Here is a 24,073-nt window from a genome sequence, read left to right as displayed (position 1 = left end):
TAAAAAAAAAAAAAACACTTAAATTTAATAACCTAAGAAAGGAGATGTTCCCTTTAATTTAAACAGAAAACCACTTCACACACAGAACTGGACGAGTTTTTATTTGGGAACTGGGGTTATTAACATCGGACTTTTTCCATAGATTACCTGCCATTTTATGCTGGTGGTGCTCCTGTGCTCTTGTAGATCTAAAGGAGTGGTTGTGCCCATTATAATCACTGCGTTTCACAGATTCATTAGAATAATAAAATTGCTGGTGGTGGGCTTACTCTAATGCTGTCACAAATGGAACTACACTGGTTGTAGCAATGATAGGGAATTATGAAAAACAATTTAGCAGAGACACAGCATTTGATTAAGAGAGAATGAACCACCCATGTTCAAACTGTTAGCCTGAAAGCTTAATTGTTGACAACACCTTCTGTCTGTGCTGTGAATAAGCTCATTTCCTGGCAACACGATGAAAATAAATTGGGCAAAAGCACAGCTTAGATGAGATGCAGGTCATTTAGTTATTTTTCTTCCTGGGAGGGCTCCTAGCACGCACTCAGCTGTCCACATATTACCATACATAGAAGTGACTGATTGAGCTACTAGGATAATCTTCAGCAAATTACTCTGAAACAAACTAATATCAGAAGAAATCATTCAGCTGTCAGTAGTCAGAACCGCTCCTTAACTTGAAGCCAAGGGAGGAAAGTTCAAGGTCTTCTCCCAGTTGACAAGTGGGGGTGACTGAAGCTCAGAGGTTAGATCACATTACAACTCTTCCCCACCTATTCCCACATCTGTACCAGACAGAAAATGCCCCCCAAATGTTGAGGGAAACACACTGCTCCTTTTCTAATTTAACAGTGGAAGAAGTGGAATATGGTTTTAATTTGCTAGTCTCACTTTATCAAATAAAAGGCATAACACATAGGTTCTCCAACCTGATATGTAACAGTTATAAAACTAATTTAAAATGAAAACAATCATGTGCACAAAACATCTGCACCTGTAATTGATGTTCTGGCAATTACAGCTTGAGGAAACAAAGATTACGTGGCATAATTGTTTTGTTTTCCCAAGCAAAAATGACAGCAGCCCTCTTCTGAGACTACTGAACTGCAACCAACCGATCTCTACTGCACAGTGAAAGTGAGGAAGGGCAGGCTTGGACAGCATCCTTCTGCTTTCAACACTATTCATAACATCTAACCCTTTTAAGGGTACAAAGTCATTAACCTTTTAATCCCTGCAACACTTAGATAAGTATTGTGATGAAACTGAGGCTGAGACTTGCTCAAAGCCACAGAGAGAGAATCTGTCACAGCCTGGATTAGAACTTGCTCATAGACAAGAGCTATAAAGTCAAACATCCAGGGTTGATTAGTGTTAGGCCTGACTATGGATTCTTTCTGTAGTTCTACTGTATCCATAATCATTTACCTGATAATATGTGAACGTTCTGTGGGAGGGCTCCACAGTCACACTGTGCAGCATCGGAACTGCAGCCACTCAGTCCCAAAATAGAACCCTGAGAGGACCTCGGGTAGGGCCTTCTCCCAAGTTTCTGGGAGTTTGGATCTAGATATGTCTGTGAAAGGACGGATAAGCTCTGCCATTGACCAGAGCCTACGGGAGTTAATGAATTATCTTAGAGACAAGAGCAGAAGCCAACTACATCCTGCATCATGTCACGCCTGGACGAAGTGCATAAACAGGAAAGAAGGAAGCATCAATGCAAGTCCTCCGTGGTCTCAGGGAACATAAGTGGTGACCTGAAAAGGCAAGAAGTAGGAATTCCTGGCTCTTTCCTTCCTTACTGATCATTTTTAAGTGTCAGAGGGCAAGTGCACTATGTGTTACGACTTCTACAGCAGCACCCAGAGGACTGAGCACCAGGATTTGACTGAGCTATATCCACCCAGAATCAGCAGAACAGCCAGAATTCGAGTCACTGTCAGGCTCCTATGCTTAATCACTTTATTGTATGAAACCTCCTCTGCAGCATCCATCTGCTAGAGGCTACAGACACAATCAGGGCTTTTTAGATATTCATAGGAACAGTGATTTTTTTTTTTACTTCATTCTTATCTGAACATAGCTGGTTTCCAAGTCTTGTCTTGGGCTGTGCTGCTTTTCCAGTAGCAGTGCTTGTGTACTTTACTGTCATAGATGCCCAGAGGCCTTTGGGTGGTGGGGGGGTGCCTAACAACAAATATTCACTTGAAAATATACATTTATTGTGCTCACCAAACCGAAAATAAAAGAGGGGCCGGTTTGCTGCTGTGCTGGCCGCTCGCTCTCTAGCTGCTGCTTCCCGGATGTCACAGACCCCAATGTTGGCAGTGCGGAGCATTCTTCTCGCGGCTCCTTCACTGTGTTGAAGTCTACACCGTACCGCGGCAGCTCCATTCGCTGCTGTAACAAGTTGAAAAAAACTAATTAATTCACGTTTAGTTTTTTTACATTTGTTACAGCAAGGAATGGAGCTGCTGCCCCCATGCCGTACAGCACACACACATACACACAGACACTACGGTACACTCACGGAGCCACATGAGCAGTGTTCCGCTCTGCCAACATTGGTGTTAGTAATGTTAGCAAAGCAGCAGCAAGAGGACTGGATGCGGGAACAGTGGGGAACTGCCGTTTGATTTACTTTCTGTTTGATGGGCACAGTGGCACAAAATGCAGATCCCAGCCCTTCCCCAAGCCCTAGCTCCCACCAAAATGTACTGTGAAATTTAATCCTTTTGGTATTAATATTTCTAAAACATCCTCCCCTTATAATAGAGTGATCTATTACCATACCTTATAAATGTTTGCAGTTCCCCATGAAAACAGAGTACAATAAACAAATGAATGATGTATTTAATCATAGGACACCAATGTTCAAGAGGTCTTAAGAAGCGCCTACAGGAGGAAGCCCCAGTTACTTGGTTATCCTACATCCATTTGGAGAAAATTCCTCTCTCTGGGTAGGAAATGGGGACCATCAGCCATTTAGGGAAATAAAGGTTGAGAGGAAAAATGCCACGATATCTCTTTACCAATTTTTCTTTTAAATGTAATGAAGGGGGAAAAACAAAACAAACAGAAAACTACAGACACAGCAAAGACCTAAGACACAAACAATCTCCCCTTCAAAAGGAATATACTATAATGTCATAGCTAGGTGCTTTAGTGCAATAAAATCATTCATTAAAATGCTGAAACAATTTAGAGCCAAATTTCCCCCTCTGCTTTTGCAGGGACTCAGCTCGACTAGATGGAAGAATGCAGAAGGAAACAAGGCCATGTCTAAATCACCATTCCCTTCTTCCTCCCATCACAGGGAAGCCCCACTGGCTCCATTGCAGGATTTTGGAAAAGAAGGGGAGGACATTCTCTCTCCTTCCAAAGGCAGTGGATATCCACGGAGATTCCTGCACCTTAATAATGCAGCTCTAGGTTGCTTCCTTCACCGGAGACCATGCTGTGTAAACAAGTATCTCTGAACATTCTCTGTAGGAGCCAAACCAGTTGGTGAGGAGTCCAAAGAAGAATACGTGAAAGAATCCATCTCTCCAGGGGACCTGCTTTCACCAAAGCTGCTACACCCTTGCTCCCCAAGGAGAGAGTTTGAAAGAATGTTTGACTAGGTTCATCCCATAGGGTTCTCTATCTCTTTTCCTCCATTACACGGGTGTCAGCGGTGGAGGATACAGTTTGTCCCTCAGATTGAAAGCTGTTTGAGGCAGCAGACCACAACTGACTGTGCTCAATAAATATTATTAATGAAAATATTATCTAGTGTATGGAGATTTTTGAGAGGCAATTAGTAAGTAGGTGTGCACAGAGCACACAGGTTTCAGGAAAGCAGATTATGAAGACTGCCATATAAACTTCAACAGCTTTATTAAAATGAAGAATGAACAGGCACAGGAATGAAGTCGGAATTGTGATACAATTTAGGGCCAAACTTCCCTCTCCACTTTTGCAAGTAAATGGACTTAGCTTGACTAAGTCCAGATGGAAGATGTTTTGTTTGATCTGTCCTGTGTTATAGCTGCTCCCAATAACTAGTGAATGCTAAGCTCACCTTTCCGTAGAGCTGGGATGGCAACTGCTCAGTCTGTAATGCCAAGCTTTTTTTTTTTTAAATTAAATTAGTTAATTAAGATCTGAAGACCTTTGAGGGCAGAGCCAGTAAAGGCCAACGACACAAACTCAACCTCTTGCTGCAGCATGTATGAGTGAGCAGATTACACAGGAAACCACAAACTATACTTCACAGCAACCACCAGGAATTTTGTAAAGGAAGACCTTAAATATGGCCCATAAGAGCAGGGAAGGTAGACACTGGTGCCTAAGTGGCATCCTAGTGAGTTCAGTGAGACTCTAAATGAATCCAAGACTCTCGAATGGCTACTACTGCAAGACTAGTGGTGCAGGTAAATTCCTGTTTGACATCACAACTCAATGGTTTCATATTAAAAATAGTCCATGTAGCACTGGAGAAAATAATGTGAAATATTTTTCTTTCCTTTTCTTTGCATTTTACACAGGGAATGCTTTAAATGAAGCATTAGACCAACATTTACTAGTCAGTCTGGGTGTCTATGGGTCAGTCTAGTTTTGATAGTTTATATGTACTGCATCCCTAGGGAAGCAAGGAAAAGGTTAACTCAGATCGCTAGAAAGGAACGTAGGTGTTTGTCCCTACTGTAGGAATCTGGCCCGACTTGAGCTGTGGTAGATGACCGTTTCTCTTGTTTTCCTCAAAAGATATGCAAGTGTGACAAACTTGGACTCACACATCCTGCAGTGGAGCAAGCCCTTGTGCTGACAGGCAGGCTGAGATAACTCCTGTCCCCCCACTGTTCAGAGAACTTGTTTGGCTTACATGTTGTAACAAACAACAGCTACTGAAGACCCACAGATAGCTTTATCTCCTGTCCATGTATGTCTGGCATTCCACATTAATGTATGTATAAAAGGTAAATACATCCAGGCAGACATATATATGTATACACAAAAGGATGGCTGGAGCTTTATATGTACAATACATAACAAAAAGGTATGCTTCTTCCACAGAGACTCCTTGCAATATTCAGATTTTTATTCTGGTTGCTAGCTATACACTTGACAACTTCATACACTGCTGGTAGAGCTATACATACCCGGAGGTTGTGGCAGGTATGCCCCAATTAATTTTGATCTCTTCTTTTCATATCCTTTCTGTGTGATGTCACCTGCAAAAAAACAAAAGGAAAATCAATAAGACTTGAATAAAGACTCAGTCTAGCTGCTTAACGGAAGTAACATATGCTTCACCACCACTGCACTGTCTGTTTCTCTTGAAAATTATAACGAACAAATGAAAATACAATATGATCATTCTACCCAGAAAGAACTAATTTACACTGGAGCCATTTGGCAAGTAAACAGCTACCCTTGATGTATTTTGGCAGCGGAGCTCAAAAGTACAGTGTTTCAATCTAATTTTATATGCCATCATACAAGGCTTTCAAAAACTATATTGGCCTTCATTAAGTTAATCAACAGTGGATTATACAGAATAACTGGGCTTGTAATGCCTAGCAAAGCAAATTACAGATTAGCATTTTCTGTCATTAATGACATTTTTCCTAATCAAGCCTCAAAAGATTTCAAAGTGCTACTATACTGCTGCTGCAATGTAAACATTTGGTTTCTCTCCTAAGCACCACTTTAGAAAAACAATGCCGAAAACCCACCAAACATCCACTGACAAATAGCATTATGTCTTACAAAGAGGCTCTACCGAACTCCGCTTTAAAGCATTTTGAAACTAGACTGTAGCCCATAAATGCACTTAATCGATGTATCTATTTACTGCATTTGCATTTGCCACAGATGACAGTTTTTAAAGACAAGGATTTAAAAGTCCTTCCCACAATGGTGTTACACACAGAAATGGTAGAAACAAGGAGGCAGGAGAAAACATTTTTTGACTAGCTTTAAAAGTGAAGAGAGTCTAAACGCTGAAGTCTGAATATAATAGTACACTTCTATGTACTGTTCATAATACGGTTCATCATAATTAAACTATTTAAAGATAATTAAAATATTTAAGTTTTGTCTGTTTACTTTAATTTTAGTTTGGTCAACTCCTCAAATGTTCAAAAATGACAGAAATTTAAAAATCAAAATATTTTAAGAACAAATAAAGGGGTTCTGGTTACAATTTTATGAACCTTTTGGGTTCACTTGGATTTGTTTTCAAACTCTGCTTTGTAATCATAAGGGTTTGACATCTGAGATTCCCACATAATCATAGGATTCCAGAAGCTGAAGCTTTAAGTGCAATACCAGATACTGTGAGACACATGGTAAAAGCAGAAAGTTGGTAACTGTGACCCAAAAATTTCTTAATTCCAACTGGCAAGGACACGCAGAAGGGTTGCAAACATCTTATGGGCCTGGTATATACATTCTAATTCACCAGAGTGTCATGTGAGGTCTTGACTAAAAGCTTGTGTCAATTTAGCCTTCAAAATAATTTTAAAATGTATGTACAAATTTATGTAAGGAGTTACATTTAGGGGTATACATACTGAAAAACTGTTCTTAAAGTCTGTAGATACTAATAATCAGCAAAGTGAAAAATAGGGTTTCTGTTGAACTAGAGATGTTTATTTGTCACTCAGCAATTTGAGAACTGTCACATTCGCAATGGTTTTCATATCATCAGCCTGAACTAAATGCAAATGAAGGACTGTAAAAACCTCTGCTTCCATCCTGCACACATAACTAGATCCATTGTTTACAGTCAAGCCCTTGGGTACAATCGCATTAGCTCTGATCCAACTGACAGAGACCAAAAACTACAAGATCTTTACCAAATATTCATAAACCTGAATTACCCACCAGGAGAAATAAAAAAACAAATTGACAGGGCCAGACGAATACCCAGAGACCAGCTACTCCAAGATAGGCTCAAAAAAGCCAAGAACAGAACACCACTGGTCATCACCTACAGCCCCCAACTCAAACCACTGCAACGAATTATTAAAGACCTACAACCTATCCTTAATCAGAATGCCACACTCCAGAAGGCCCTAGATGACGTGCCTGTTCTCTCCTACAGACAACCTCCCAACCTTATGAGGATTCTCACCAGCAATCACAGTCTACACCGCAGGAACACCAATCCTGGAACATTTCCTTGCAACAAAGCCCGCTGCCAGCTTTGTCCACATATCTATTCTGGAGATACCATCACTGGACCTAAGAAGGTTATTCACAGAATCACGGGCACATTCTCATGTTCTTCAACTAACATCATATATGCCATCATGTGTCAACAAAGTCCAGATGCTTTGTATATAGGACAGACTTCAAACTCCCTTAGAAAAAGAGTTAATGGGCACAAAACAGACATAAAAACACTCCAGATCCACAGACCTGTTAGCCGGCATTTTAATGGAGTGGACCATTCTGTTAATGACTTAAGCATTTGCATGTTACTGAAGAAAAATTTTCACATCACTCTTGAGAGTCTGCCTAACTGTCTTTTATATTCAAATTGGACACATTAACACGTGGTTTGAACCGGGATGGGAATTTTCTGAGTCACTATAGGGGCTCAATTGCATACTTGGCTTAATCTAATTCTTGAGCTCCCCCGCCCCCCAGCTTCTACCCCTCTACTCTCTCATTTGCTCACCTTGATCTTTTTTTTTTTTCCCGATTTGTCCACCTTGGTTACTGTTTTGGGTTCTCTGTGCCTTACATATTGAGTCTGTTCTGGTATGGCTATGGTCTGAAGAAGTGGGTCTGTCCCATGAAAGCTCACCTAATAAATTATTTTGTTAGTCTATAAAGTGCTACTTGACTGCTTTTTTGTTTTGATAGTATATAGACTAGCACGGCTCCCTCTCTGTTACTATTCAGAGAGAGACAGAGAGACAGACAGACAACAGGGATGGAAAAACCTTATCTGGAGATGCATTTTAAAGGTCCATTAGATAGCAAAAAGATAGAGGCGCTCAGACAGCCCTAGCTGCAAATGCTGAAGAGAACTTTGGATGAAATAAAACTAGCAGGAGATGAACCTGTCGGTTAGACTGTAGAAAGCATGTTATTTTGTTTAACATGTACCTATCTGTTTCCAATATTCTTGCTCATTTTCACTAACATCTTGAACATGTGATAATAAACAGATTCTTGGTTTCACTACTATCCTACCTGCAAGCCGCGTTTTAAACAAAGTGGTGGTCCTAAACAGGATCTTACAAGCTGCTGTGTTTTCTTCCTTTGAACAGCGGGCTTCGTGATTCTAGGAGTGTGCACTGAAAAAGGGACCAGACAATACAGGGAACACTTCAAGGATCTGGGGATGGTGTGGGCGTGTACAGAGGGAGCAGCAGAGGCCTGGAAGATAGTGCTTGTGTTGCCAGAGGCTAGTGGATTCAGGGAGCTGATCCTCCCACAGGCACAGGCAAGGCTGCCTCATGCTAAAACCAGATGGTGATGAGGTACCACCTAGGTTCCCTGGGAAGTGGCACAACAGTAACACTGGAACTGTGAGTTCATCAGGTTAGTAATCTTGGAGAACGTAATTCACAAAATAGGCAAGCCATGATGGATGCTGCTTTTGGGACTTGGTTTGAGACTATTAAACTTATTTTGCATGAATCAAAAAGCTGTAAGATTGTAGCTGTAACTTACTATAGTTGCCTGGTGTCTGTTTTTGACCTTAACACCTGGGCTAAAGGGGACCCTCTGGGTTTTGGTTACCACTGCTGACCAGGCTATGTGTACTGCTGCTTTTCAATGGTTTGGCTACAATTTTTTTTTTCAATTTAAAAAGTAAAGAATATGAATACAATTTTCTCTTAAATTTGTTGAAAACAGACTAGCATATATTAAATCATACGTATCAATATTGAGCCCTTAAGCATTCCAGACACATCTCTCTCAATCTGAGTGCATATTTCTTTTTACTTTGTTTATTATTTTATTACTGAATTTACAGTAGCGCAAACAGGCCCTAATCAGGAGTGCAGCTCCACTTTCCTAAGTGCTGTACAGTTGTTCACTATACAAGAAAATGCAAACAACAGGCTACTGATTTATCTTCTACACATATGGTATGTACACGTGCCTGCAGGCTTCCCAGGCTGAACACTGTTCTTGCACTCTTAGGCATTTCCACCATACAGTTTCCTTACAGTACTGACTCTACCTACAGGGGCTCTTACTTCAGGAAGGCTTTTAAAAAATCACTTTATAGACTTTGCATTGTCCCAGAATTGGCACAAGAAATAAAGAGGACAAATAGTCCCTTTGATGCCAAAATCAGAAAGAAAAACATCAGCTGTTATCCACCGGACATGGCATGTTTTCTTTCACTTTTTTTCTTGCATTTCTCCCCTTAGATTTACACTTCCAAAATACACTAAAGAGAAGAAAATGTTTTGGGTGGAAGAAGACCCATGGAAAAATACTAACAAAAAACCAAACTGATGGCAATTAAATAACAAAAGTTTTGGGGCTCCCTGCAGTTAATAGCAATATTCTACTTTACACCCTTCATTAATTTTTTATAATAATGGGCGCAAAGAAAATCATCACTACCTTGGCAACCAAATCTCAAAAATATGTGACAGCAAAATAAATAAATAAATAAAATCATTAGCTATGCACAGTAGGCATCAGTATTCTAGCTACGACATGGATGGAAATCAGATGTGCCATATGGTGTGGGGGTGTGGGCACAAACAATTTATCAGGATTAAATTTGATATTGTTCAAGATAGCCAGACTTCAAAATATGAACACCAACTGACCAACCATTAATTTTATGGATTAAACTGGTCAGAAGCTAACTGAACTCTCCCTGTGCTTTACTCACAACTCATACATATCTTTTCAGCTCTAAATGAATTACTGCATGCCATGTACATAATATCCCTGGTTGATGGGAATAACCTAGCCTGTGATATTTTCCCACAGTAAGATAGAGCACTAAATCTTGTCACCAGAAAAACATCAGCTGGAGTACATTTTCTTTCAAAAAGAACATAAATACCACGTTGTCCTCCTTTTTTAAAAAAAAAAAAAATTCGGATCAGTGACATAACAAGCAGGTCAGAACTCTGCCCTACCAACTGTTCATAGAGCATGCTCAAATAAAACCAATTCTCACTGGGACTAGAAGGTGGCTGACAGCCACTGCAGGCCCTGAGGCAAGGTGGGAGGAGGGCCTAGCTCTGTGCCCCTGGAAGGGGCATGGCCTGGGACAGATGGGAGAGATTCTAGGACAGTCACCACTTAGTGCCTCTCAGAGCATGGTGCAGTGGCCCTCCCTCCCTCTCTCTCCCTCAGAACCACGGGGAGTGGCAGAGCAGAGCTGAGGTGGCATTTCAAAGGGGCCTGGAGCTCTGGCTGTTGCAGCTGCTGAAGTAACAGCAGCAGCGGCTGGAACTCTAGGCCCCTTTGAAACACTGAGGCCTGGGGCAACAGCCCTCTGCCCACTCTTGTCGGCAGGGCTGGACTAGGAGTTCACCCACGTGTATCTTTGCTCTTTTTGGTGAGCAGGCACTGTAAGGAACTAATTTATGTGCTATATGAGTGCTTCAGAAAGCACAGTTCCTAAAGATTTCAATGTCCTGCTTACGTGCACGAATAAATCCAAGCAAGACAGTGGATAAATATCACACTTTAAATGGTAGAGAACCTCACCCAAAAATAGAGCTGGTCAAAGGAACAGAAAAAGTGTAGCAAAAACGTCACTGAACTCCTCTTACGCTTCTCTCTTGGTCAAAGCTTGAAACTGACAACAAAAACTGATGAAAAACTGAATTTGGAAAATGCCAACCAATTCCATCCCTGAATAGCTCTGGTGTTAGTATTATCAAATGCTCTACTGAGACCAGTCCAGACAGAGTGTGAAAATTGCTGCTTGTGTGATCAAAGGGATAGTCTGAAAGAAATGTAATCGCTGTTTCAAAGGAGAGCGTGTGGCTCTGTAGGAGAGGTCACAGGATGTGGAATCTGGAAACCTATATTCTATTTACTGCCTGGTCTTCGCCAATTTACTTAACTTCTCGGTGCTATATGTCTCCTTATCTTTCAAAAATGGTCTGCCAATGCTCACCTCCTTTGACACCTATGGACAAAATGTGTTCTGTCCGTGCTAACGTTATTATCCCATTAATATCTGATGAGGTTTAAGTTTGGTGATGTTTAAATTAATGTTAAGTTCATTTGACAATATCCTAAGTAACCTTTTTATTTTTTCTTGTTTGAATTCTTCATATCTATGTCTAATCCTTCCTGTTATGGGTGCGGACAAGTTTCCTGTGATCCCACGAAGTTTGTTTACAGCCATCAGTCCTGGCTCTCAGTGTTCTGCGTTGTTATTTAGCTCTAAGTTACCTCTAAATGCCTTCTAAGAGCCCAGTAAGCACTGGAAGTGTCGGTAATGCTACTTGACTATATTGACCTCCCACGGTTGAGTACATTCTCTCATTCAGCACCAATAAGATCCTGAGGGTGCTGGAGTAAAGAGGTTCAACCTGCGTAAGGTAAACGTCAGTAGGTGTGTATTAGCAGGCAGAAGGGTGTCTAAGGTAATCCATGAAGATTGAGGTTGTAAATTACACGATGAGGAGCTGGAAGAAAAGCATGTAATAAGTTAAAATAGCTCCTATCAAATCACTCCTTCCGGCCTCATAGCAAGTAAGCTGCCCCAGCTGCCAGGTCAAAATTGATTTGGACCACTGAAGTACATCTCCCACGTTCATTTTTGTTCAAACTATCTAGAGACAGCATCATCCTCTCTCCCAAATGTACTTAGAAGGCTAAGTTTTAACATAGCCAGTGAGTCAGAATTGTTGGTGCCATGGAAGCATGGCTGCCAGCGCTTAGCTCTAAGGAAGTGGAATGTTTCCCGGTAAAGTAGATATCTCTGTACAAAAAGTCTTGTTTCGCATCACAATTGTGTTGGCTGATCATAACCAAACATGTGCTATGAATGCAGATTTAGGGATTTTTAGCATGGCCCAGGAGGAAAACCTATGTAGACAAAGGATAATAGTATTACACAGAAGACAGCTGAAATTCACCAAATGTCTCCATCTCACTATTTAAACATTAAAATCAAATCTCCCATGTGCCCATGCTACTCCTCATATGTGATTATTATTGATTACAGTACATGCAAACAACAATTTACATGCCATTGGCAGGAGCACACATTTTCACAATGAGGCAGAAACTACTGAGTTTTCTGGCCCCTACATGAAAAAGAAGGGCCAAAATTAACTTGCATGCCTGAACTAATTTCAGAAAGTGGAACTACACAAAAATGAGGAGGTTAGTTAATCAAAAAGAAGACAGTGCCAAAAGTGAAATCCCTGCAAGCTGCATGGAAACTTTTTCAAAGACACCATAATAGAATCACAACTTAAATGTACAGTAGGTCCTCGAGTTACACGAGGGTTGCATTTCCACACACCCTTGCACAACTCAAATTTCGTGTAAGTCAAGGGGGCAGCTTTTCTCCCCAGAGAAACATATGTTCTGCAGCTGGGGAATGAGCAGGAGCACCTGGAGTTCCTTTTGAAAGTTAAGTCCTGGGGTTGAGTGGGGCATCTGCGGAGGGTTAAGTGTGCTGGTGAGTTGGAGCCATGCGAGAGGGGAAGGCGGGTTAAGCCTGGGGTATCTTGGGACTGGAGGAGTGGAGTAGAGCCAGGGCCATGTGGCCCTGCAGGAGGTTGAGCCAGAGCTATGAGGGGTGTGTGTGGAGGGGTGAGCCGGAGCTGGGCACAGGGGTGGCAGGTGGGAGAGGTGGTTGTGAGCTGGAACTGTGCAGGCAGGGGGTGAGCTGGAGCCAGGTGCGGGGAGTGGAGCTGAGCTGGAGCTGCATGGGCAAGCTGAGTTGGAGCTGGGCATGCGGGAGAGGTGAACCAGAGCCTGGCAGGGCTGGGGGAGTGGGATTTGAGTTGCACTTAACTCTCATTAATACGAGTTAAGCGCAACTCAAAATCATGCATTTCAAGGGATTACTGTATATACCAATTTAAAAAAAAAAAAAAAGAGAGAGAAAAGAAAACCAAAAAATGTCACTGTGGTTAAACAAAGTAAAAGAAGTAGTGAGAGTTAAAAAGGAGTTGTTTAGAAGATGGACATTAAATTCTCATGAGGAAAACAGAAAAGAACATAAACTCTGACAAACAAAATGTAAAAATATAATGAGAAAGCTTGAAAAAAGAATTTGAAGAACATAAACTCGAAAACCAATAGTAATTTTTTAAAGACATCAGAAGTAGGAAGCCTTTTAAACAAACAATTAAGTAACTGAATGACTGATACTAAAGCAGTACTCAAGGATGATAAGGCCATTGAGGAGAAACTAAATGAAATCTTTGCATCTGTCTTCATTTGCTGAAGAAGTGGGGGAGATTCCCAAACCTGTGCCATTCTTTTTCAATGATAAACATAAGGAACTGTTGCATATTGAGATACCATTAGAAGTGCTTTTGGAATAAACCAAAGATTAACAAGTCACCAGGACCAGATGGCATTCATCCAAGATTTCTGAAGGAACTCAAATGTGAAGGTGGAGAACTAGTAATCTGTAACCTAACGTTTAAATCAGCTTCTGGACCCAACATGTGGAGGACAGCTAATGTGATGCAAATTTTAAAAAAGGCTCTGGACGTGATCCTGGTAATTAAAAGACTATGCCTGGCCTCAGTACCATACAAACTGGTTGACACTATAGAGAAGGCAGATGTGGTCACTCCGTCACAAAAAAAATATATTAGAACTAGAAAAGATTCAGAAATGAAGGGAAAAAAGATTGGAACAGCTTCCATATGAAGAGAGATTGATAATACCATGATATTTCAGCTTGGAAAAGAACCAACAAAGCGGGGGACATGATAGAGGTCTATAAAATTGTGACTGATGTAGACAAGGGGAGGGAAGTACTATTTACTCCTAGTTACTATTGGTAAGGAAGTACTACCTAGTCTTCATACCACAAGAACTAGTAACCGAGAGAAAGAACTAGGTGTCACTGAATGAAATTAATAGGCAGCAGATTGCAAACAAACAAAAGGAAATATTACTTCACACAGCACACAGTCAGCCTGTGGAACTCTTTGTCAGAGGACATTGTGAAGGCTAACACTACAGCAGGGTTCAGAAAAGAACGAGATAAATTCGTAGAGAAGAGGTCCATCAAGGCTGTTAGCCAGGTTGGGCAGGGAGGGTGGCTCTAGCCTCTGTTTGCCAGAAGCTGTGAATGAGAGACAGGGAATGAGGTCACTTAATGGTTACTTGGTCAGCTTATTCCTTTTGGGACACCTCATGCTCACCACTGTTAGAAGACAGGACACTGGGCTAAATGGACTGTTAGCCTGACCTAGTATGTCTATTCTAAATCCACACCTAGGCACTTTAAACAAGTGGCTTGACTTTCTGAGATGGTAAATAACCACTGATCTTATAGACTTCCATGAGGGAGCTGGGAGTTGAGAACCAGTGACAATCAGTGCACAAAACTGCCCAACCTCAATTTGGGTGACCAACTCTAGACACTCAAACATCAAAGGGAGTTTGTTCTTTAGACAATGCCAGGTCTCCCAGAGGAATGAATACAAACAGATAACAAACAAAAACATACAAACAAAAAACTTGTGCAGACCTGCACTAAAGTCCATCTCCTGCCTTACGCTACACAGCATAGGAGATGCAAATCAAAGTACTAAAAGTAAGGAATAAGAAAAACCTTGCTTAGAACACTGAAAACCCAATGTAAAGTTAAGAGACCTCAATACCAGACTGAAGTTTCTGTTTCTCACTACACAGGCACACTACAAATTAAATTTTGGAGCCTGGCATTTCAACTAACTTTAAGACGTACTAATAATCTCAGAAGAGGAAAGGTGCTAAGCAGCAGACTACATGGGTGAAGGTCTTTACCGTCTCCACATTTATTCTGTCCTCTAAAGATTCAATTTTCAGTACGAATTGTTTACTTCTGATGACTCAAGCTCAGTGCCAGCATCTTGGCAAGAGGGATTTGAATGAAACAAAGCTCCTCATAAAGTGAACTGTGACTCATTTACTTCTCCCACTCATGATGCAGACAGTCTCTCTGTCAGGACTTCCAAAAATATATGAAGGAACAAAGGAATTTGTATTGGATGGAAAGAGTAAAAATATACTCATATAAATTGTGTTTATTTACTAGCTTACTGTATATTAATTAACTAAAACATATATCCAAGGAACAAAGTTTTCTTTCCTTGTATTATCTATTTATCCTCATTTGTGGATTAGAAAGGCAATAAAATACATTATTGGAAGAAAATTGCTAATTTGAACTGTTCAAATATCTTAACTGGATTTAAATACTAGCATCACAAACAATACAGTAAATTACAATATTAGTCATGGGCCTTAACGGAAAATAAACTATAGCTCAAAGGTTTCAGGCATTAATTCAGTTACATTTTTATGTGCACACACACACACACACACACACACACACACACACACACACACACACACACACACACACACACACACACACACACACACACACACACACACACACACAGGCTGTGTCTACACTTGTCCCCAGCTTCGAAGGGGGCATGGTAATCAGGGCCATGGGAGATTACTAACAAAGTACTGCGGTGAATATGCAGCACTTCATTAGGCTAATTTTCCCCCACAGCAACTTCAAAGCTTCAAACTTCGAAGTGCCAGCATTACTCCTTGGTAAAGGGACTTCAAAGTAGCACAGACACTTCGAAGTGCCCGTGGCTACATGCATGCCGGCACTTCAAAGTTGCTGCCAGGCAAAATTAGCCTAATGAAGTCATTAGTAATCTCCCATGGCCCTGATTACCGTGCCCCCTTCGAAAGTGGGGGCAAGTGTAGACAAGCCCACAGAATTCTAAGTTACAAGCAATGCATGAAACGACGATATGTCAATGATATGTGGAGTGTTTTAATTTGTAATATGATTTAAGGTTTTCAAAAGCTGATTCCTACTACTAACAAAATCTTTCAACAGATGACACAACTCTTGGATTATATTATCAAAAATAACAATATTTGATCAAACACAAATAACGGAAGTTGCTTAAGTTTTTTTTAAATTATTTCTGCTCCTACATAATGAACTTCTAGTTACTCATTTAAAAATAAAAATGTAATGCCTGTTTTACATATATTATCTTTTTGTTTTACATACAGTTTTATATATACAGTATATTAAAAGCATCCAAGTCATTAATTTATGCAGAAAATTAACTTCTAGTAAACTATTTTTCTCTCCATCTTGAACCCCAAAAGCCCTTGTGAGCTCTCCTACTTATTTTCTGGACTTAAAGATTTCTGTACATTTTTTCAAAATCCAAAATACTCCTGGATCTCATAAAAAGTAGCGTAATTTAGGCCAGTGAAAACAAAAGAACTCCACAGAATTCCATATCCCTGACTCAAGTTTTCTTATATTCTGACAATCTCACTGCAAATAGAAATTGCCACAATCAGGGCTAGCAGCCAACACTTCTGAATGTTTTGCTGAAGATGTAAACGCTGTAAGGAAAGAGAAATGTGCGGTTTATGGGCTTTTCAGAGCTTCCAAACAATGTAATATTTGTGAAACACTGCTATTAAGGCTGGGATTACCGGAAAGTAAACAGAGACAAGCTTAATGGTGAAGGTTTCCATTCTCAGTGTTGAAGTTTATTTCATTATTTAAAGTGTTGATGAACACTTTACGTGATGAAAGCAATCATTGCCATTTTTGGAATTTTATGGCCCTCGCAACCCTTCATAATGTTGTCTTGCTTCCTTTATAAGGCTTATGGGGGGCCCCTTGAAGCGTATATCCACTAAGCAGCTGTTAGAAGCTCATCTTTCATCTCTCCACTAGTTTTTTCTGTTGCCCAATAGGCATTTGCCAGTTCTAGGTATTCTCTCTCGGTCACCAGCAGATACACAGTGCAACATCCCGATAAAGATAGCCATAAAATACAGTCCTGAAAAAAGGTAAAAATATTCTGCATAGTGGTATCAGATAGGTTCTAAACTTCAAATTATAAAATCCTCCCTAAAACTAGATTTTACACCAATTATTCGACTTGGCATTATTTATTATTTTTATCACATACTAGTCAGACATCTTAGTTAAGATTAGCATAGCATTGTGCCAGGTGATCGGTTTAAATAGACTTGTGATTCCCCCCGCCCCCAACAACGTACTGAAAACATACCCTGCAGACTGGGGAAGGGAAAATGCTGATGTTAACTTTTTGTAATCATGTGCCATACTGACTGGCAATCTTCACATTTGCCACAGTTTGAATGAGAAACACCTATGTGGAAAATTCAACATCTGAAGTCTGATGCCCTATCAAGGCTCTGTAAGGTTATGGATTCTAGCAAACAAGCCTCCTAATACTCATAAACTGTACCCACTTCCCTTTCCAACATCTAATGACAACTATTCCTAAGCCAGGCCTCTCTGACCAATTAATACAGAGCACTTCCCTTCCTCTTCAGGCTTCTAAATATAGAATGTTTGTATAACTTCTTAACAGGCATAGCAGGCAAAGACAAAACCCAAACAATACCTTCTCTTTTAGATTTATTAAAATTTTCATTCACAGATTGTCAGTAGAGGATATCTTTTAATTTAGAAAAATATTCCAAGTGTACTATGTTCAAAGAAACACTTCATTCTGCATTCAAAAAAATATAAATAAAAGCTAAATCTTTCTCAGTGGGTGTCGAGTTCTTTTAGAGATTACAATAATATATTTGGTATCATTATAACACCATTAAATGAGCATCCACAACTATCAGCATCTCTCTTGGAATTCCTGAATTGTGGAAGAGTACCATGTAAATTAAAGCCAGTCAGTCTGAGGAAAATCATTTTTCCTGCTTCCTTTACAACAAACTATTAATCATATAACATTTTAGCTGTATATTAGAAACCAGCTCTGGAATAGGTCCACTACAATATTGAGTCCATACCCTTGCATGAAGAACTTTTGTTGGTATGCTATTTTTGATAGAATGCTTAAGCTGCCTCAGAATCTAGATGAGCTAATATGAAGGTCAGGTTAATGGAGATACCATGATCATGGAGAAGACTGATGTTTACTATGCCAATGAATTGTACTCCAGTATATTTTGTGACTTAATGAATGGATCTTGCTTGATCACTTTATTAAATATTTTCTGAAAACTCACATTTCCTAGCTTTCTGTAACTATATATGTAGAGTGACTAGATGTCCCTCTTACAGGTGTCCTGAGTGCTTCAAACAGCTACTGCCTCCATGCTGTGGCAGCAGAGCCTGGTGTGTGTGAGAAGGTGCTGGATGGCAGCTGCTTACATGCTGCCTCTGCTACCCACTGCCACCCATAATTTACATGCTCCCCCATTGCTGTCCTCTCCCTGCTATACTCCTGCACACACACATCCAGCCTCAATCTTGCTCCAGAGCCATCCCTGAGGAGTGCATCCCTTCCTGGTGGCCCCCATGAGTTGCCTTAGGACAACTCTGTTCCAGCTACCAGGAAAGTTGAGTCTGGTAAGTATCATTCCTTATAACAATGATACATAAATATCTGTTTCTAACGTCTACCCACAGCAGTTTTCACCTATGCTGTGATATAATTTGCTTGTCTGTTGACATGGCATAAAGGAGTCTTGAATTTTCAATGTTACTGAAAATACCCCTGAAAACCATGTTTGTGCCAAAGATGCATCTATGTTTTGAATGGTTAGTGGGAAATTCCTGTACGGTCATAAGCAATCACGGCAACTTGGCGTCCTTTACAATCAAAGGTCACAAAGTGTTGCCTTTTTACACAGTAGGTGGAGATGTTTAAAGTCCCCCTTCTGTAAAATTGAGATAATGATACTTATCGCCTCTGTAAAGCTCATCAAACAAGAGAGAGGTAAGTCTTTTATCCTGTTAAACATTCGTGGGATTGGTGAAAACTGTTAGAAAGTTAGAAATTGACATACTAGATCTAGTTCAGCACCCTAACTTGGACCTTGGCCAATTAAAGGATGCTTCAGAGGAAGCTGTATAAATCTGACAAAGGCTGATGTGGATAAACTGCCCTCTGCCCCTTGGTAGATCTCAGCCTGGTCTCTTAATAGGAAGACATAGGCACATCAAGAACAGTATTATGCCCCTTGCCAAACTGTAGTTAGTATTAATTATTATAATTCACAATATTTTTGTTAGTTATCCATATAAATGTGCTATCCCTTTTTTAATCTTACTCAAATGTTGGCCTCAACAACTCCCTCTGATGAAGGATCTACTTATGCACTGTGTGGAAAAAAATATTTTATCAGCTTTGAATTCACTAACTTTTAATTTTGTCGAATGTGCCTATAACAGGGTATTTCTACAACAACGGGGAGGGGGGGAATGTCATTTACTGACACATGGGCTAGAGAGCCTGGGCCTCTACAAGTTCAGATAACATGATGACTGATATCTGTATTGAATCAGGTCACCCCAGGATAAAAGACAGGAAGTTGCATTAAAGGGGAAAACTGCATGCAGATCTGTGGGGGGCAACCTTTGGCCCATGGGCTGCATGCAACCCATCCGGATAAACTGCTGGCAGGACATGAGATGTTTTGCTGCTGATGATGTCTGCAAGAAAGGCCTCCTGCAGCTCCCATTGGCCGCAGCTCACCATTCCTGACCAATGGAAGCAAACTATGGCCACTGGAAGCTCTGTGGGGCCACGCTATCAGATAACCCATTGGCCCTTTTCACCACTCTTCTCTGAACCTCCTCTATTTCTGCAATCTCCTTTTGGAGTTGAGGTGTCCAAAAATGTGCACAACATTCCCAATACATCTGCACCATTGAGTTATATAAATATATTATATTTGCTTTCCTTAATCCCCATCCTATTCCTTACATGTTCTACAATAATATCATGAGTATCCTCTTTTTCAGAGCTGCTTACTCTCCTTTTTCTGCTTAGATTTTCTTCCAGTGGGATCTTACCTAACAGTTCTCTGAGTCTACTGTCCACTTTTAAAAGTCCATTTTCATTTCTGGTGGTAGGGTTCCTTGGCATCCCTTCTTTGCTTCTGCTCACAGCACTGGCAGTCTGCCTCAGTTTCCCCTCTTGGATTGTTCAAATAAAACTTTACCCAGGATTTTTCTTGATCAAAAATACCTTTCCTTCGTACTGGCTTTATTAAATAAAATAAACTGCCAATAAAACTGAAAATCCCAAATTAAGCTCATTCATAAGTATTCACAACAAAAGCTTCTCTTCTCCACTGTTTTTCTGCCTGGGGCCTTTGCAGTCCCTCCCCTGCTTGGTTAGGGACTTTCCAGACCTTCGTCTGATGCAACTCTTCTATTTTTAGACTCTTCCTCTGAAGAGACTTTTCTCACTCTCTGCACTATGCCACAGTTCACCATGTCATCCTTACAAAGTATCCTTTCCTCACCCCCTAGCTCACAGGGATTTTACCACTGCACTCTATAGGGTGCTTGCAAAACCCTACTTATAAGAAGTTCAGTATAATGCATTAAACATATGGTGGATAAGTTCAGATTTAAATAAACCCAATGCCTGTGTTCAAGAGAAAAATGGATCATGAATACTGGTCTTTTATAGTTCTTTGCAAGCAACAATGATCACCGTGCAACTTGAAAAAAAAAAGTCTTTGAAAGCAAAATCTCAGTCCAGTCTCAACTTATCCTCCATTTTTCTGTGTGCAGTTTTGTTTCTACACTTATTTAGATCTAAAGTTTGCACCCACACAAACTGGTGTCAATATGCCTGAAAAGCTGGACATTAATATCCTCACCAAAGTAACATATGTTGTAATCAGGATGAAACAGTTCATCTATATAAATCCTTCAAACAATTTATACATACTGTATTTCCTAACTTACTATCGTCTATTACGTTTTCCAAACTAATTAGCTATGGAACGCTTTTGGGGTTGGAATATATTGATGTAGCATATATACGGTGGTTCGCCAGGAGTGGGGGTTTTTATACTGAAAAATTGCCGCACATAATGCTCAAAAGTTTATTTTAAAAAGTTAGGGTTTTCCATATGACTTTTATTTTACAAAGAACAAAAATAATAAGAGAAAATCATCAGAAGAACTAATGTTCTTCTGGTAGGACAGTTATCAACCTTATAATGAAGTAGAAAAATTAAGTACAAATCCAAAACAAAACATCAATATAATAGCCAAAAGATGAATGGTTAGCGTCATTCTTCTGTACAAAAATAGAAAGGACAATAGTGTCCAAAAAGGACTGTTCTTCCTTAAAGCTTAAAAAAAAAAGCAAAAGAAATGCAAAACAAATTAGGTATGGAAGAATATTTGTAATTATATATATTTACAGAAAACCACTGGAAAATAAAAATAAGCAACATTTGACTTTTTTTTTTCTAGTGGGAGGAGTGTTTTTGCATCTTTTGATCACAAATCTGCTTAATATTAGGAACCATGCTGGAGAGCTGGATTCTCAGATCAGGTGCAGCATCCAATCTATCTCCTCCCTGCCCCCAAGGGGAGGAGGAGGTCTTTCACCAAACCAGCACCCACCAGCGCAATGTGGAGGCCTGTGACAGGCTGGCTAGGGGGTTACTGCCCAAGGCCAGCCCAGCCTCACCGGGGGCAATGCCCGGATAAATGTGAAAGAACCGAGGCAGGCATACTGCAAAGCCTGTGATGCTGCTGGGGGCATGGCCTGCCAACTGCCCCCACTACAGGGAACTTCATAGGCTTCTAGGGCCGAAGGAGGTGGCTGCCCACAGCAGCTGGTGCCCACTGCCACCCTCCCGCCATGGCCACTGATGAGGAGGTGGGCCCTTCTGCACCACCAGCTCCCCCTGCGGGGATTGGCCCATCGAGACCAAGGGCATTGATGAGGGCTCTAGTGACAGGACCCTCGTCATCGCCCTCCCTTCCAGGACAACCAGCTGAACCTCGTCCACCTGAGCCTCACACGCGCTCCTGGAGGCTGAAGACGGTAGGTTTGGGTAGATTAGGATTTCACAGAGCCTGTTCCCGCCCCATCCCCAGGAACAGCCCCACAGCCCACACACCTGGGGGAGGGGGAGGGGGAGGGGGCACAGAACACAGCCCAACCCTCACCAGGCAGGAGCCCCACAGCACCCAGGATTGCTTGGCTCCACAATGACAGGGGACTGGGGTAAAGGCGAGCAGGATAGGGGCTAGCGGAGGGGGGGCCACAGCAGTCATGGGCCAATCCCCTGACCCCTTCTGTCTCCACAGCTCTGACATGGGTGAGCAGCTGCAGCCCATTGGAGTGGGCTGCAGCCACAGGGGGCCTGGAGCCTGCCCCATCGCCCCAGCTGCATCTCCGTGAGGCTCGGCCACACGATGATGGCGCTGGTGGGATGAAAAGGCAGCCGCCACCCAGGCAGTCATGAGAGAAATGACTGGCATGCTCTGGGACTGACTGGCCATGGAGCGGGAGCTGTGGGTGCAGCTGGCCCACAGCCTGGACGCCCTGGCCCAGGTCATGCCTGCCTGCCTCTCCCAACCTCCTGCCCCCTCGCCAGCTCAGCCCACAGCAGCCACCCCTCCGGCAGCTGTCCCCACCACCTGCAGCCGTCCCTCCCAAAGGCACCCACCGCATCCCCAGACACCTGCATCATGCTGGGTCAGTGGCTCTTGGCAGGGGCAAATGCACCTGCTCCAGCTGCTCTGCCGCACACCCACAGAGGCTGAGCCTGTGGCACCCCCCCGCCCACTCCTACCTCCCTGTGTCCGGCCCTGTCCCAGCTCCTCAGGGGCAGTAGAGGCAGCCGTGGCCACCATGGTGACTGAGCCCTCTCCCAGCCCAGCCCCCCTCCAAATTCAATCCCCCAGCTCCCCATCTCCCCTACGTAGAGCGTTTCCCCCATGTAATGTACATAGTTCTACTCATTCCGTTTCATTTTGCCAAATATGTTTATTTCCTAACAATAAAGTTTCATATTCCCACCCTAACCCTGAGTCCCTGGTGCATGCAGAGGGAATGGGGGGTGGGAGTGGAAGGGCATGAATGTGGTGGGGGAGCATGAGGCATGGAGGAGCGGGTGGCAACGTGGTGTGAAGGGTTGATGGGAGGGTCAGGGCAGGCCCTGGGCAAAGGCCTCACATGAGCCATGGGTGCAGCGAGTATGAGGCATCAGCCATAATACACAGAGGCATTTTGATGTCCCTGAGTGGGAGCTCGTGTGGAGGGACATACATGCCCTCCTGCATCCAGCATCCCAGACACAAATTCTGGAACACCCAGGCATCAAGAGCCCTGCCCAGCCACTGCACACAAACGTCTAGGAAGTGTCCCCTCGTGTCCCTTCCTGTTAATGTAAGTGCCCCTGCTGTGGTCCCGGGCCTGGATTGCCATGTGGGTTCCATCCAGCGCTCCAAAACAATTCGGGAACCTCAGCTCCATAAACCCGGTAAGGGCGGCGTCCAGGTCCCTGATGGTGAAGACACATGGCAGGAGCATCATGTTGATGTCTCGGACAATTTGCAGGGGTGTAAGGAAGGCACATCCATTAATGCAAGATCGGGTAGCCCCTGCCCCCCTTCCGCTTGCCGGGTCTGTGGTGTGAGCCGGGCTTACCTCCAGTAGCACTGCTCTGATGGTGGACTTGTCCACCATGAACTGGTGGCCTACAGACTGGTGGCTGTCTGGGGTGGCCAGCCTGCATAGTGCGCTGGCCACCCTCTTCTGCACTGGGAGCGCTGGCCACATCTGGGTGTCCCAGTGCCGAAGGACTGGGGCGAGTCAGTGGCAGAGGTCCTCAAATGTCTGCCAAGTCATGCAGAAGTTCCTCAGCCACCGCTTGTTGTTCCAGTCCCCCAGCATACCTGGTCCCACCACTCAGTGCTGGTGGCAAATGCCCATTGGCATAAGATCAAGGGAGCCGGGAGAGGGGCTGCACGGCCCTGCAGAAGGCCTAGAGGAAGGGGCCTGTGCAAGCAGCCTAGACATGCTGCTTGAAGATGCTGGCAGGCAGCACGGCCAGCAGGCTGGCCACAGTGGTG

The 24,073-nt window shown here is 42.3% G+C and overlaps 1 protein-coding gene across 6 annotated transcripts in view; it reads right to left on the bottom strand.

Moving 5' to 3' along the window:
* Positions 1 to 24,073, bottom strand: part of DIP2C (disco interacting protein 2 homolog C) — a 489,268-nt gene that overhangs the window by 192,095 nt on the left and 273,100 nt on the right. For 4 of the 6 annotated variants that reach the window (XM_074985037.1, XM_074985039.1, XM_074985041.1 and 1 more), the window contains exons 2-3: positions 5,151 to 5,222; positions 2,239 to 2,406 (exon numbers count right to left, since the gene is read on the bottom strand). In XM_074985037.1, coding sequence (XP_074841138.1) covers positions 2,239 to 2,406; positions 5,151 to 5,222 — 240 coding nt within the window. The remainder of the gene's footprint in view (positions 1 to 2,238; positions 2,407 to 5,150; positions 5,223 to 24,073) is intronic. The other 2 variants (XM_074985042.1, XM_074985043.1) reach the window with 1 other exon arrangement.

Source organism: Carettochelys insculpta, chromosome 2 (genome assembly GCF_033958435.1).
Source record: "Carettochelys insculpta isolate YL-2023 chromosome 2, ASM3395843v1, whole genome shotgun sequence".
Lineage (NCBI taxonomy): Eukaryota > Metazoa > Chordata > Testudines > Carettochelyidae > Carettochelys > Carettochelys insculpta.
Note: the sequence above shows the minus strand (reverse complement) of the source record. Positions and strands in the feature narration are given on the sequence as shown.